The sequence below is a fragment of the Ziziphus jujuba genome, chromosome 2 (assembly GCF_031755915.1).
Source record: "Ziziphus jujuba cultivar Dongzao chromosome 2, ASM3175591v1".
Classification (NCBI taxonomy): Eukaryota; Viridiplantae; Streptophyta; class Magnoliopsida; order Rosales; family Rhamnaceae; genus Ziziphus; species Ziziphus jujuba.
Genome location: NC_083380.1, coordinates 23,084,732 through 23,100,074, shown reverse-complemented (window position 1 = coordinate 23,100,074; position 15,343 = coordinate 23,084,732). Strand labels below are relative to the sequence as shown.

The window sequence follows — 15,343 nt, the reverse complement described above, 5'->3', positions numbered from 1 at the left end:
GGTTCAAAAAAGGGCAAAAGTATGTGAGCACACTAGCTTCGACTTTTAGCTTCTTTTAAGCTCACACACTCTTGCCCTTTTTTTCTTCACTCAAAGTTCTAATTAAAACACCCACAAAATAACAATTAGAGAAAAATTATATTTTACTTAAACTTATCAACAAAACAATAGCAAAAAAACAAGAAATACTGAGTGAATTTTAAATACCTAATTCTCGGGTTTTCTAAGCAAAAATAAGGCAAATTAGCGAAGCAAATTTTGGAAAAAATAAGAACTAGACTAGAGGGTAGGAAATTAAGAATTCAAGAATAAAAATTTAGAAAAAGAAATTCAAACACGAACAAGAATCAAATTGAAGAAAAATAAGGAATAGTTGTTAGTTGTTGTCCTTTGTAATTCAAGTTTTATATCAAATCCTTTAACTAATTTTAATCCAATATTTTTAGCACCCAAAATTCAAATATCCAGCAGCAAAAATAAATCTCCAGGAAGTCCAAATATTGAATAAACAGTCAACAATTCGGCAATTCAAAGAAATTTCCAGCAAACACCAAATTCAACAAACCGTTTTTTTCTTTTTATTTAGCTTTTCTTCTTCTTCTTTTTTTTTTTTTTACTCACAGAATGTAAAACAACTCCAGTAGCAAAGATCAACACCAAAAATAGCAATTCCACACCAAAAATCCACCTAACCCGTGACCTCCAACAACAAAATACAAATTTGCAATTTTTTTTTGTAAATCTATATATGTTGCTAAAGCACACTATTTTTTTTTTTTTTTGAATATATGAATGCAAATATTTAAGATCAAAACAGCAAAGAAAAATCCATAATAAACTAGATTACTAAGAACAAATGTGGAAACAACTAACAACCTAGGAAACAAAAATATAGTAAAACAAGAAAATCCTAATTTAACTAGGAATATTTTTTTTTTTTTAAAGATGCAGAACGTGTATGAGATGGATGCAACCTTAACCTAATGCTAAAATTGCAGATTAACAAAAAAAAAAAAAAGCAAATAAAGATAGATCAAACCTGAACAAAATTTGGCTCTAATATCAAATGATATGAACCTAGGTCGACACACGTCTAAACCCGTATTATATTAGCTCGAATCTCAATTAAATTCAGATTTTAATGGAATAACCACAACCCCTAACTAACCTATAATTAGAAACCTTGGTATAATGAAGACGCCACAATTGGTGATGGATATCCTATTGATAAGTTAAAACTAAAATACTCACTCTCTAATGGTATTTTAGGTGTTCAAAGAGAACAAAGAAAAATTCAATCTCACAATTAATTTTCTACAAATTATTCAAGCTATATTCTTATTGAAAAATAACCCTTAAATAGGTTTAAGACATGAAACAAAAAAAACCCTAAAAAGATAGGACAAAACCGGCCAATAGGATTAGGAAACCAAGTTGGCCAAATTTTCTCTCTCCTTTCCTAATCTAATTTTGATTAATTAATTCCTTTTTTTTGAATTAGGAATTAATTAATTTATAATGAAAATAATAAAATAAAAAATTTTCTAAACTTATTTGTCCAGCAAATAGATAAATAGAATCCAACTAAAAGACTAATTTCCTAAAACAAAAAGTTAAAAAACAAATTAAAAAACTAAATAACTATCTTTTTGACTAAACAAATTAAGAAACTAAATAACTATCTTTTTGACTAAGTTGTTTTTTACCAATATTTGACCAATTTAAACTCCAAATCAGCTTCCATATGCCTTGTAGAATGCCAAATAGGATTATCATGGAGTCCCACACGTTGCCCTTGATTGGAACAAAGAGAAAATGTCAACTCAACAAAATACAATAAAGACAGCAAGCAATACAGCAAGACCGACCATCTTTCTTCTTTGTGCGCACAACCCCTTTTTGATTGCCTTTGAAGCTTTCTTGACTTGATTCCATGACCTCTTAAAGATATGCATTGAAGCCATGAAGTGCTGGAACCATTTCATGCTGTCCGGAGTCCATATTTGCATGAAGACTGCTATTCGGGTCCATATCGGCCTCCACCACTTGAATACTTAGAACGGATCTTGTATCTTTAGGTATGGACAAGCCCTTTTTATTATTTTTTCAATAAATTTGGTCTAGTTCTAGCTTTCCATTTCAGGGGTGCTAAAATAGTTGGAATGCCCATTTAGTTTCTTTGGTTCTATTCATCTAATTTTATTATTATTATTTTTGAACAAGATATTTGTAATAATTTTATATTGATTTCTGAATTTATTTTAAAATTTTAAAAATTTAATACTCAATTAAAATTTGAAATGCGGTTCTATATTATGACCAATGTTTAAAAAATCAAAATTTTCATTGAAATTTTGCCAAATTTTTTATATTTTTAAAGGGTGGATAAAAGAATCTTAGTCCCAAATGTAAACATGTAAAATTTTCAAAATTTTCACCAAAATTTATAATATTTTCACAAAATTTCCATTGAAATTTCAATTAAATATCCACATCAATTCCTTTATAATTTTATAAAAAAATCCATAATTTCCATAGAAATTTCCAAAATTTCCATGAAGTTTTCAAATTTCTAGAGAAATTTCTATTAAATTTATTTTTTAAAATTTTTTATCAAAAAATTAATAAATATTATTGATGTTTAATTGTCTAGCTAATTTTTTTAACCAAATATAAAATTACAAATATACATGTGAAATAAATGATAAATATTGTAAAGATGTTTAGAGAATATATTCTTCACAAATGTAGCTAAATGAATTAATGAAATATTTATGTAATGTCATCAAGTAATAACTCATAGGTATTTTTTTAAACTGAAAAATCAAAACATAATAAATTTATATATAATCAACCAATATCATATAATAATTATTAATAAAGATAGTCACATTTAATGCAAAATCCACATGGTTGGTATATTAATAATTATATGCAAAATTATCAAGTAGATAAAATTTTTGATAATTATTTTTTATATTTCACATATTAAAATAAAAATAAGAAGTGATCAATAATTTTCAACCACCTAAGAATTTTATAATATATTGCAATGATAGTTTATGATATATAATATAATTAATAATTATTTTATATTTTTTAACTAATAAATATTTTTATTAAATATGTACTTTTTGCTTATATTTTATTGATAATAATACAAGTATAACCATTAGTGCTTACTATACATTATTGAATAAGAGAAATATAAAACTCATTCAATATTTTTGCAAGTTTTATAAGAATTTGATAATTAATTTATTAAATAAGCTAATCCTAAAATTTTAATGAAACTTTTAAATTTTTTAAATAAATTTTCATCAATTTTAGTGATACTTTATAATTTTCAATATTTTTATAGTTATTTTTTATATTTTGAACTTTAAATATTTCTATTAATATTGATATTTTAGACTTTGATTATGACAAACAAAACAAAAAGGTTCTATACCAAACGTATAATTAATTTTTTGAATTTTATTAATAATATATATTTTTAAAATTTAAATTATTTTTGGGAAAAAAAAACCTTTTTTTTTATTGCAAGAATATATAAATGTTAGGTAAACTAAATCAAAATTGCATTTAGCCCTCATAGGAGCCGTTTTTGAAAAACAAAATTGGTAAGGGCCTAAAAAGGGCAAACTAAAATGAAATTTAGGAGGGAAAATAATCAGAAAAAAAAAAAAGAAAAAAAAAGAAAAAAAAAATGACTACACCGTGAAATGTGCGGTTAGGTTGAAAGCCACCACAATAAAATTATAATTTATTAGAAAGAATATTCGAAAAGTATTTTGTTTAAATACTTTGGTACTGGAGTATGTTCTCATAAATACCTTCTTTTAAGATTTTTCTTTTAATTACATTGCATTTATTATTTGAAATTACATAAAAGGAGAAAGAAAAAAGAAAAAGAAAAAAATATATGTACAGCTACATCCCTTTAAAAACTATATTCTATCATTTTAATCTCCAACATAAATATAAAATAAATAAATTAGTACATACAAATATATATATATATACATAAAATAAAATTGCAATATTCTTTTTTGAAAAATTGTATAACATAAAATTTCAAATAAAGAAGTTATAACATTTTCTTTATATATATTTTTTTCGTATCTCCCTCCTATATTCTGAAATTATACGATAGACCAAAGGCCAATACAAAAGAAATTATTTTTAAAAAAAAAAGGAAATTTCATTGATGTGTAAAACAGGTTTCCATTCACTTTTTAAGTTTATTCAAGTGCCCAACCAAATCATCCAAATCTTTCTTCGAGCTTCCATTTTCGATGGCCCGCAAAGCTGCGTCACTTAGCCGCTTGGCTCGTGCCCTCTCAGGCCGACTCATATCTAACGCTTCCACCAGTATACGAGCCATCTTATCGGGTTGAGGAATTACCTGTGTCCGTTCACACAATCGAACCGCTACACCTAATTCTTCAACCAATAGCTTCGCGTTGATAAACTGATCAGCACTCACAGGCCACGTCAGCATCAACACCACGGCAGTTACAGCTTCCATCACCGAGCTCTATCCGCAGTGAGTCAAGAACGGTCCCACCGCTTGATGTCTTAAGATCTTGACCTGGGGGACCCACCCCTTGATTACTAAACCTCTGTCACCCACACGATCCTGGAACCCCTCCGGCATCACCTCGCATTCACCTCCCACGTGTCCTACGCGGACCCCATTGACACGCCAAAGCCAATTCCTTGATTTGCTCATCAAGAAGCGTCACCCAACTCCCAAACGACACGAAAATGACGGAACCGTTTGGACGTTGGTCAGGCCACGTCAGCAGCCCATGCTTTGACCCGCCGCTTTCAACTGACGTCGTTGTCACTGATTCGGTTCCTTGATGCAAGGGTCCCACCGCCCAAACACGACCAACGCCATGTTCTTCCTCGATGCGGTCGATGTATACACCTTCCAACTCAGCGAACGAGTTGAACACAACTCCCCAACTCGCCATGTTCCCCAACTCACAGTTTCTATAGAACTCGGAATCAGCGTCTCCGTCCTTGTAAGCTAGGTAGTAAGGAGGAAGTTGGCGAAATGGAAACGATGGAGAATTCGGTACACTCGGAAAAGAAACGGCGTCGTTGGCATCTTCCTTCTTTGGCAGGTGACGCCACAGAGAATAGTAAACCGATAAAGCACAAGCAGGTGACGGCGAGAAAAGTAGTCGCGGAACGCCGAGCTTGGAAGCAAGTTCGTAAGTCCAGCCGAGGAAGAAATCAGAAATAATGGCAACGGGCGGTGATGGATGGGTTTGGAAAAACTGAAGGAGCACGGGCGAGTGAAGCTCGTACGTGGTGCAAGCATTGGCGAATAGCCAGTCTCGGGAGGGGTCAGTATTTTCGGCGTAAACGAGGGGAAAAGTTTGGAGAGAAGATGGATAGGTGGAGACGAGTGGTTGGAGGAGATGAAGATTGTTGGTGGTCACAGCCACGGTGACCCTGAGGCCACGGGTGAGTAGCCGATAGGTGAGGTCTAGGATTGGCTTGAAGTGGCTTGAACTAAATTGACCATAAACCAAAATATGAGTCTCTTTAAAGGTGGCGGAGGAGTCAGAGGAGGTTGACATGGTAGATGTGATAAAATCTGAATTCTATATGCCTGCAAACTTAGTCTCTCGGAGACTTTAGTTTAACATAGTAGGAAGCATACTAGTAGAGAGTCCTATATATAAGGTCTATTTTTTGGAAGGCCGATCGATATAGAGATTTTGTTGGTTTTCTTTTATCCTCGTCATTTCTTCTTTTTAAAAATGCATGGCTTATCAATAATTACAATGTATTATAGATAGGATTACCAAAGATATACGGAAAGTGTATCTATAAACTCAAACATTAATTACAGTCTATTAAAAAAAAAAAAAAATACACGGTACATGAAGGAGAGAGGCATGAGGGCGTACTAGTTTTTTTGGTTATGCTATTACTTCTATTTCATAATTGAGGTTTTGAAATTTTATTAACTGCGGATCATATATGCCTGTCATGCCGTACCTAATTTAGCATGTATAAGGAGTAAGACGGTGTTTTTTTTTTTTTTTTTTTTTTTTTTTCTCTTTTATTTTTTTAAATAAATTGCCAGATATATTATCCTTTTTCGGGTAATAGGTAGTTGAGATGGCCCTGCTAATTGTGAATGTGTGTATTTCAAAATTTACTAGGGAAGCCTTCAGTATATGGGGGAATAGACCTGATAGTACTAAATAAATACTGTCATATTAGTTATTTTATGATTGGTTTTGAAAACACACATAGAAATGCAAAAAATTGTACACGATCCACACTACGAAGGTTTTAAATTTTAAATGGTGTACAGTGTGGCAAAATGACAAGGTCAAACTTCAAGGTTTATGTGTCATAGACTGTTCAGACCAAATATAGGCCTAATAAAGTGTTTTTTTTTTTATTTTTATTATTATTTTAATTACATAAAACCACTAAATAAATAAAATAATTTATGTTTTGAAAGTCAAAATATACATCATTAATATAAATTAGTGAATAGATATTTATAATAAATTCATTAAAATTTCGTAAATTTTAAATTTTCAAAAAAAAAATTAATAAATATTTATTTATAATATATTTATAAAAACTTCAAACTTTTTAATTTTTTTTTTAAAAAAATTTTAAATTCATATATGCTTTAAACCGATAATTAGTTAATAATGTCTACATTATAGAATTTAGATATAACCATGGATTAACTGACTTTTATCTATTTTTTTTTTTTATCAAATTCCAGTTTACTTTTTTTTTTATGTAAATGTGCATCTTAATATTTATAATTTATTTTTCCCCCCTTTTGAACAGGTGGACCATGCAATGAGATGCCTAAGAGTCAATATTTTTTTATACTAATTTTTCTTTTTTCTTTTTTTTTTAAATTTCTAATAAATTTCTTCTTAGCTCTTTTCTTTTTCTTTTTTTCTTTTTTTAAAGTTGAATTTTAAAAATAAAAAAAAGAAAAAAAGAAAAAAGAAAATGATATAAGCGTCTATTATCCGGGGTCAATATACCATTAATAATCTTCTTCTAAGCTTTGCTCAAAGTGTGTTTTTTTCCAGCGACGGGACTCTTGGAGCACTGCTTGATATGGTAAACATCGCATTATTCTTATCCATGTGGGGGTTGGGTCTATTTTGAATTGCACAATCGTACAGTTTTTCTATATATATATATATATATACATATATATATTAATTTTACAGTACAGTTCGTATCATGTTGTGATACGGATTTTAATATTGACAATTATTTTTGAAAAAATCATTGTAATATTTATTTTTGTGTAACATTATTAACGATAATTTTTTTAAAAAATTATTATCAATATAAAATCCGATGATAAAAACGTACAGACATGTACACTATAAAAATGACTATATATATATATATCTTCATATTTAATAACTCTAGTCCTTTTTTTGTCTTTTTTGTTTATTTTGTTTTATTTTACTTTTTTTTTTGACAGGTTATTAAGCCATTCAAAAGAAAAAAAAAAAAAGGTTAAGAAATCTAGTTTTTATTTTCATATCTCTTGGTGCTCATGACATTTCCAAACATGTCCCTATCTCTTTGCATTTCAAAAATCAGTATTATTTCATTATATATATTTTTTTTTTTTCAACAAACAGGAATGATCTAAATTCAGTAGTTATTGCCTATTTTGGTCAAGAGATTGAGTAGACGTTATTCTCAATGATGAAAATATCGATATTCAACAAAAATATCAAAAGTATGATTTTATAGAAATATCGATAAAATTACAAAAATTATAAATATTTAATTTAAAATATAATTTTTTACATATGAGATAATTAATATTGTAAAAAATACAATAATTAGAATAGAAAAATAATAATATGGTCCATAAATATTAAAAATTATCGTAAGTAAAAAAAATACAATATTTGCTAGTACTCAAATATAGAAAATTTAATAAATAATATTAAAATACATAAAATTTTCAAATATAATTAATAATTCCTTATCAATAAAAAAAAATTTGTTTTAATGTTTCAAATTCATTGAACAATGATCCAGATTTTAATGCTCTTTCATTAATTGTAGCAAAGCCATAGGGGACAAAACTTCAAAATTTTTACAACTCATGAACTGTCTTAATTTGTCAGTTTAATAAAACAGAGTTTATTAATTATTATTATCTTTTAAAAAATAAAACAGAGTATTAGTTCTACAATTTCTACAGAACTATCCAACCTTGATTATTTTTTTTTAAAAGAAAAAAAAAAGATAGCAAGAATACAAAATAGTATGGACACCACTTGTCATGCAATTAAGACTTCACACATTCGGACCATTTGGTCCTCTTCCAAAACCTCTCACTTTTTTTTTCCCTACTCTTTTCTATACTTCCCTTTTTTCTTATTTTCGTTGCATCCTTCTTCACCGACCACGACAAAACCAAAACAAAACTCCCCAAAAAAAAAAAAATTAAATAAAAAATATAAAAACAGAAAGGTTGAAATTCGAAAACGAAAGGGGAAATTAATTAGGGGCAATCAACGATGGATGTGGAGGATGTGAAGCACTAATTGCCTCTCAGACATCAGAGATCAGGAAGAAACCGAATTGCATCTCAGGTTGCCCGGTGGAACAAGATCCAACAAGATTATCAGAGATCAGGAAGCGGCGGCTTTGACTAAAACCGTTTACTGGTAAAGTTCCTCTCAAATCTCTTCTTGGCTTGGGAAAGAGTTGTGCTGGCTTTGGTTGCTAGAGAACACAAATCTTGCAGAGAAAATGGTGCCTTTGACTGAGAAATTGGAATGAGAAAGTAAATCTGACCCAGTTGCAGATCTTCACTGAAAGAGATGAGAAAGAGAAGGCCGAGATGTCCATCAAATTTCCATTGATAACTGATATCTTCATCGTGTTTCCACAATAATCCACCGGCAACATGTGATTTCCACCGATTTCAGATGATGCTGAAGATATTTTACGACAACACCAAAATTTCTCCGACACCTCTGATAGATATTTCTTCCCCCCCTCTGTCAGTATCGCCGGTGGCCAAAACCCGATAATATCGCCGAAATATCGATGGTTTTGCCAACTTTTTCTTCCCTGGTTATTACCATCTGCATTATATTACTGTGAATAAACTTCGTTATAATTAATATTTCACCATTCACCGTGCCGTTCCTCCAAATTCCATTCACAATATTTCACATTTCTTTTATTTTTCCCTTTTCATATTGCTTGGTAGCAACTTCTAACAGATCACCTCTGAATCTTTCCCGGATACTCTATACCATAATAAAAAGGGATCAAATACAACAATCACTTTTTTATATAATATGGCAGACATTTTAGATCCCCTCTTTTATCAATTAAATATGAAGATGTAAGTTTTTTAATTTTTATTATTATTTTTTGGTAATAGAATGTGCATTAGCAAAAAAGCCCCAGAGGGGGGAAAAAAAAAAAAAAAAAAACAACACCTCACCCTTTAACATCAGCATCATATAAGCTCAAAAAACCGGGAAGCCATATTAGATAAATCAAAAGAGAAAATATAACCATTATTAAGAGAATATTTAGCCACTTGGTTAGCAAGCCTATTTGATTGACGAGGAATCCAATTGAGAGTCCAGCTAGCTTTAGCCAATCTTGCACAGATGAGAAGAATGTCTGGTCTCTTGGTCCATCCACTTAGTCATATCTTCTTTGATTTCATTAAGTGCTAATTGAGCATCTGATGACCATTGGAGATGATTCTAGTTCTGTTGAACAGCAACCTATGAAGCCTAAGCCGGCTTTGATTTCAGCAGAGTGAGGGAAGTCACACTGAAAAGTCCGCGAAGCAATATAAATATATTTTCCCAAAAAGTCACAAACCATTATAGAACCAGCTATTTGCCCTTTCTTAGACGCAACATCAACATTCACTTTCCACCATACTTTAGCTGGAGGAAACCATCGTATTTCAGCTCCAACAAGTAGCTCCAATGATGAGAATCCGTCCGAGCCTGCTCAACCGACAACCAGCTGGGTTGCTGACTAGATACGGATGAAGACCAGACCGACTACTAGAGCTCAAGCCAAGAGGTTTAAGGACAACTTGGAAGCATTTATATGTGGAGTAATTAATTCTCAAAAGAGCTTGACCATACTAAAGATACAAAACCATTCTAAGCATTCGAGTGGTGGAAGTCGATACGGATCCAGATAGCTGTTTTCGTGCAAATTTGGACTTTGGGCATCAAGGAATGGTTCCAACACTTCATGAACTCAATTAATATCATTAAGAGGACATGGAAACTAGCCAAGGTAGAATCAAAAGCATCTAAAAAGGACTTGTACAGACAGCATCTCAATTTGGTCGAAAATGTGTTGTTTAGCCGCTGGTTTTGACTTTTCTTCTTGTTTGACTTATTCCAATCAAGGAGCAACGTGTGGGAATTATTATTAATCATATTTGGCATCTACATGGAATATGGAAGCTGATTTAGAGCCCAAACAAGCTGGAGATTGGTCAAAGATACCTTAGTAGTCAAACTAGTCAACTAGTTTCCTAATTTGATTTTGACTTTTTGTTTTAGAAAATTAGTCTTTTATTTGGTTTCTATTTATTCATTTTCTGGACAAATCAACTTAGGAAAGTTATTATTTTATTATTTTCATTGCAAATTAATTACTTCCTAATTCAAAATAAAAAAATTAATTAATCCAAATTAAATTAGGAAAGGAGGTGAATTTCGGCCAAGCTAGGTTTCCTGTTCTTTGGTGGCTGGTTTTACCTTGTTAATTACGGTTTTATTTTGTAACTTTTCCAGCCTATTTAAAGGCTTGTTTTATCAATAATAGACAGTACCTTATTCATACAGAAAATTATTTGTGCGATTGAATTCTCTTTCTTCTCTTTGAACACTTAAAACACCATTAGTGAATGAGTATTTTAGTTTGACTTATCAATAGGAAATTCATCACCTATTGTGGCATCTTTATTATACCAAGGTTTCTAATCACAGGTTGGTTAGGGGTCAAGATGACTATTAGAACTTGAACATAATTAGATCTAGGCTAATATAATACGGTTTAGGCATAGGTCATCCTAAGTTCGTATCATCCAACTCCTTACAATCTTCTTTATCAATTAAAAAGTCTTTCACCAATCTTTCAAAAAGAGCAATAACATTCAAAAGGTACCAATTGCCCTCATGAATTGTCTTGTTTCTTGGATTCCAAACACAATAGAAAAGAGTTATTAAAACCACAATTTCAAACTTGATATCCTGAACATGGGATCCTCTACTCAACACACAAAAATTAATCAACTCTTTAAAGTTTGAGACATACCATCTACCCAAATTGAAATTCATTTTATTGGCAAAATCAATCATTTTCACTTGACACTCCTTGAAAAGATGGAAGAGTGTGTCACACTCCCCTCCATACAGAACAATCCCCACTCCTAATCTTATTATAGAGAACTTCATTTATAGATAGCACTTAAGCACAAACTATCCACAGAAACACTTTTAATCTTTCATGGATTTGCAAACCCCATAACTCCCTCCAAAATGTTTCCCCAGAGGAAAGACCCATATGATGTAGAAAATAGGCATTACATACAGAAAAGGAGCTAGAGTAGTTGTTAATCCACAATAAATTATCCTGAAGGCCAGACCATTTTCAAAATCTCATTAGCAAATTAGTCTTCGAAAAGATCTCTAACTAGATCAAAATTCCACTCATCTCTTTCCAAATCACTTACATCGGCAACTCTTCTCCAAAGATTGGTATAAATATCTATTCTCGCAACTAAAGTGAAGTTTGTAATTGAGGGGACCATAGGGTCTTTCCAAAGGTCTATATCAAAATCATTTCCAAGATAAAAATAAGCTCCTTTCACCAAGACTTTTTTGGCTTTACAGATACCTCTCTAGACTCTTAAGCAACCATTTTGAAGGGATACACAAAGAAAGATGGATCATTAAGATACTTAGCTTTTAGGATCTTAGCCCACATCGCATCCTCCCCATTAGCCACCCTCCACGCAATTTTGGCAAGCAAGGCTAAGTTAAAGTCTTCAAAACACTTAAAACCCAGGCCCTCTGCAGCCTTAGGCTTGCAAATTTCTTTCCATGATTTCATGGTCATTCCTCAACCTTTACTCGAGTTAGAGCTCCACCAAAAGTCCCTCACCAAAGCATCCAACTCATTAAAGAGGCTCTTGAGAAGCTTGAACATAGACATCACATATGTCGAGATAGTTTGAACTATAGGTTTAATTAAAGTTCATTTACGAGCTTTGCAAAGTAGCTAATGGCTCCATCCCTCCAATTTGATTTGCGCTCTCTCTTTGATCTTCAGAAAATATTTCACACCACTCCTTACAACTAAAAAGGTGTGTCACCTAAATAGACTGAATGGTTTTCCATTTCCTCGAAACCAATAATTTCTTTGATTTTCCTTTTAGTTTCTCTGTTGGTATTCTTGGAGAAGAGAATAGTGAATTTATCCACATTAGCCTCTTAACTCGACCAATAACAATAGGTTGCAAAACACTTTTTGAAAACTAAAGCTTCTTTTCTGTTAGCCCTGCACATAACCAGGAGAGCCCTTTTCATCCTGTCTCAAAATCAGCCTTAATAAAAATTCAGCATTTAAAATGAAGAGGAAAGGTGATAGAGGATCACTTATCTCGAACCGCGACTAGGAATTATATTTCCAACAATACTTCCATTAACCAAAAGTGAATTAGAATAGATCTCACACAGTTCATGACCAATAATTGAAAATATTTCCTGAAACCCAAATACTCGAGAGCTTTCTCTAAAAATTGCCATTTGAGAAGATCAAAAGCATTCTTTAGATCAATTTTCATTGCCAACAACCCATATTTCCCCTTATGTCTCTAGATTTATGTAAAACTTATTGAGCAATTACAGTATTTTCCCTTAACAAAAGCAACTTGATGAGGAGAAATAATTTTGTTGACCAAATTACTTTCCTTTTAGATGTTATATTAGAAATAATCTTGTAAGTTAAGTGTCATAAGCTAATTGGTTTAAAATGATTAAAACTAGTAGGCTTGTTAATTTTTAGGGATAAGAACAATAAAAATCTTGTTTATATTGCTCGGAATCCTTCTTAAACGAAAGCATTTCTGAACAAATGAATTGTCTTTTCTCTAACAATTCGCCAGTATTTTCGATAAAAGATAACCAAATTAGTAATAAAAGACAACCAAATTATGATGAGTATAGAAATTCGGAAATTCGGTCGTACAATTTTACAATTAATGTAATGAGAACAAAAGAATCCATCATATCATGCAACAATAATAATAATGAAAGAAAAGTTTATTTTACAATTTAAAGATAGCTATATACAATCTAATAAAATTAAATTATTAAAAACCTTTTTTTTTTCTCATTTCTCATTTTTATTGTTTGAATTAGAGTTAGGGTTCCTATGAAAACTGATTATTCAAACACAAAGCAAAGGTACAAGATTTATGAGCTTTGAATTGTGAGATCACACTACACCTTTGAGTAATGATAGATATATATATATACATATATATACATAAATGCAACCTCTGCGACATGCCTAGATAGAAAAATAATTTGCAAGACAAAAAATACATAATGACTCAAAATTTAATTATTTTTTCTTCAAGACTGGAACATTTTAGTTATCTAAAATCTCTCTTTTTGATTGTCTTCGATCTTTCTACATAAAACTAAAAGATTTAAAAGGAGTAGGTATGTGTCCTTTCAATCACCTTGACTAATCACAGAGCAGTCTGATTAACAGTCACTTTCGTCCATTACAAATTAGCTCGAAAGCACCCCTTCATAAATGAAAAGCTCCTCCAATATATATCTATATATTATATGAAAGTATGATAGCCAGTGCCACATGTAATAATATTCTTCTAAATTTCTTTTAAAATCATTAATAAAAAAACTCATCTCCCTTTTCTTTATTATTTATGGTCTTTTCAATGAAGTAGCTATTTAAAAACATGAGATTTTTTATCTTTTATGATTGTATCCAAAAATATATAAAATCTATTATTATAATCGTTATATACATGTATGTATATATATATATATATATATGTGAAATAGAGTGTTTCTACATATATAAGAGATTTGGACGTGAATTGAAAGAATTGATTGAAAGAGTATGAAATTTTTACTTCTATTGGTTGTACTCAAAAATATATTATTTTATTATTATAATATTATATTTTTTTGGGAAGGTTTAGGAAGTTCGGACCTAAAGTGCATTTATATATATATATATATATATATGGTTCCCTTAATCAAATGTACTTTAAATATTTTGATATATACAAATGTGACAATATCGAAACTAATAAACATAGCCCCTTATTTGTAAGCAAAAAAATTACATAAATAATATAATTTTATTTGATTAGTGAAAAAAATTTGAAATATCTTTTTCAAAATATAATTAGTAAACATGGCAAAGTACAATTTATATTCAAAATAAAAATCAAATTATTTGATTTTATTTATTTACCAAATAAGTCAAATACATTCGTTATAAATTATTAAGTGACACCTTTTGGTTATTTAAAATTTGAGTGTTTAATATTTTAATGGTTTTTATTCTTTCTTATTTCTGTTTTAGTTATTAATTTTTTTTATTGTTTAATTTCAATTTATTTTTTTTAGATGGATCCTAATCATAATCATCTTAATCATAAGCGTGGATATGAACCATGCTATGGATTTTTTGTTGAAGTTGATGATATTGAATCAAGATATACTATGGAAACTAATCTAAAAGAAAAAAAATGTTTCTAATGAAGATTCCTCATTAATTATTAATTCACCTTTATGTATCAGTTTTTTAGGATGACCCGTGACAAAAATATAAAATGGAGAAGACGTAAAAGATAATTCAGGCAATGGGCATTTAAGAAAGAACAATACAATCGTTCTGGCAATCAGGTGGTATTGGAATTCTCGAGCTTTGCAACAACTTCATTGAGCAAGAAGTAATGTAGGGAGATTAAGTGTTTATTTTTGTTAATATATTTGTTTATTTTTCTTATTATATTTCATTTTTTTATTGGAATTTATTATGTTTGAAAAATAATATTTTAATTTTTATTTGGATTGAAATAAAAAAGATTTTTTAATTTTAGTTATTATAAATTACAATAAAGTAGCCTAATAAAATGGAATTTCATTAATGCCTAATAAACCACCCTTGTCCCTTGGTGCCTTTCCCAATCTTTTGGGTTATAACTCATGTTTATTATTATATTAAAAAAAGTATAATATAATATAACATATAGAAGAAG

At 30.2% G+C, this 15,343-nt stretch overlaps 1 protein-coding gene across 1 annotated transcript; it reads right to left on the bottom strand.

Moving 5' to 3' along the window:
- Positions 1-4,670: 4,670 nt before the first annotated feature.
- Positions 4,671-5,597, bottom strand: LOC107419063 (UDP-glycosyltransferase 89B2). The gene has a single exon (XM_016027784.3). The coding sequence runs from the start codon at positions 5,595-5,597 to the stop codon at positions 4,671-4,673; it is 927 nt and encodes a 308-aa protein (XP_015883270.3).
- Positions 5,598-15,343: the final 9,746 nt, after the last annotated feature.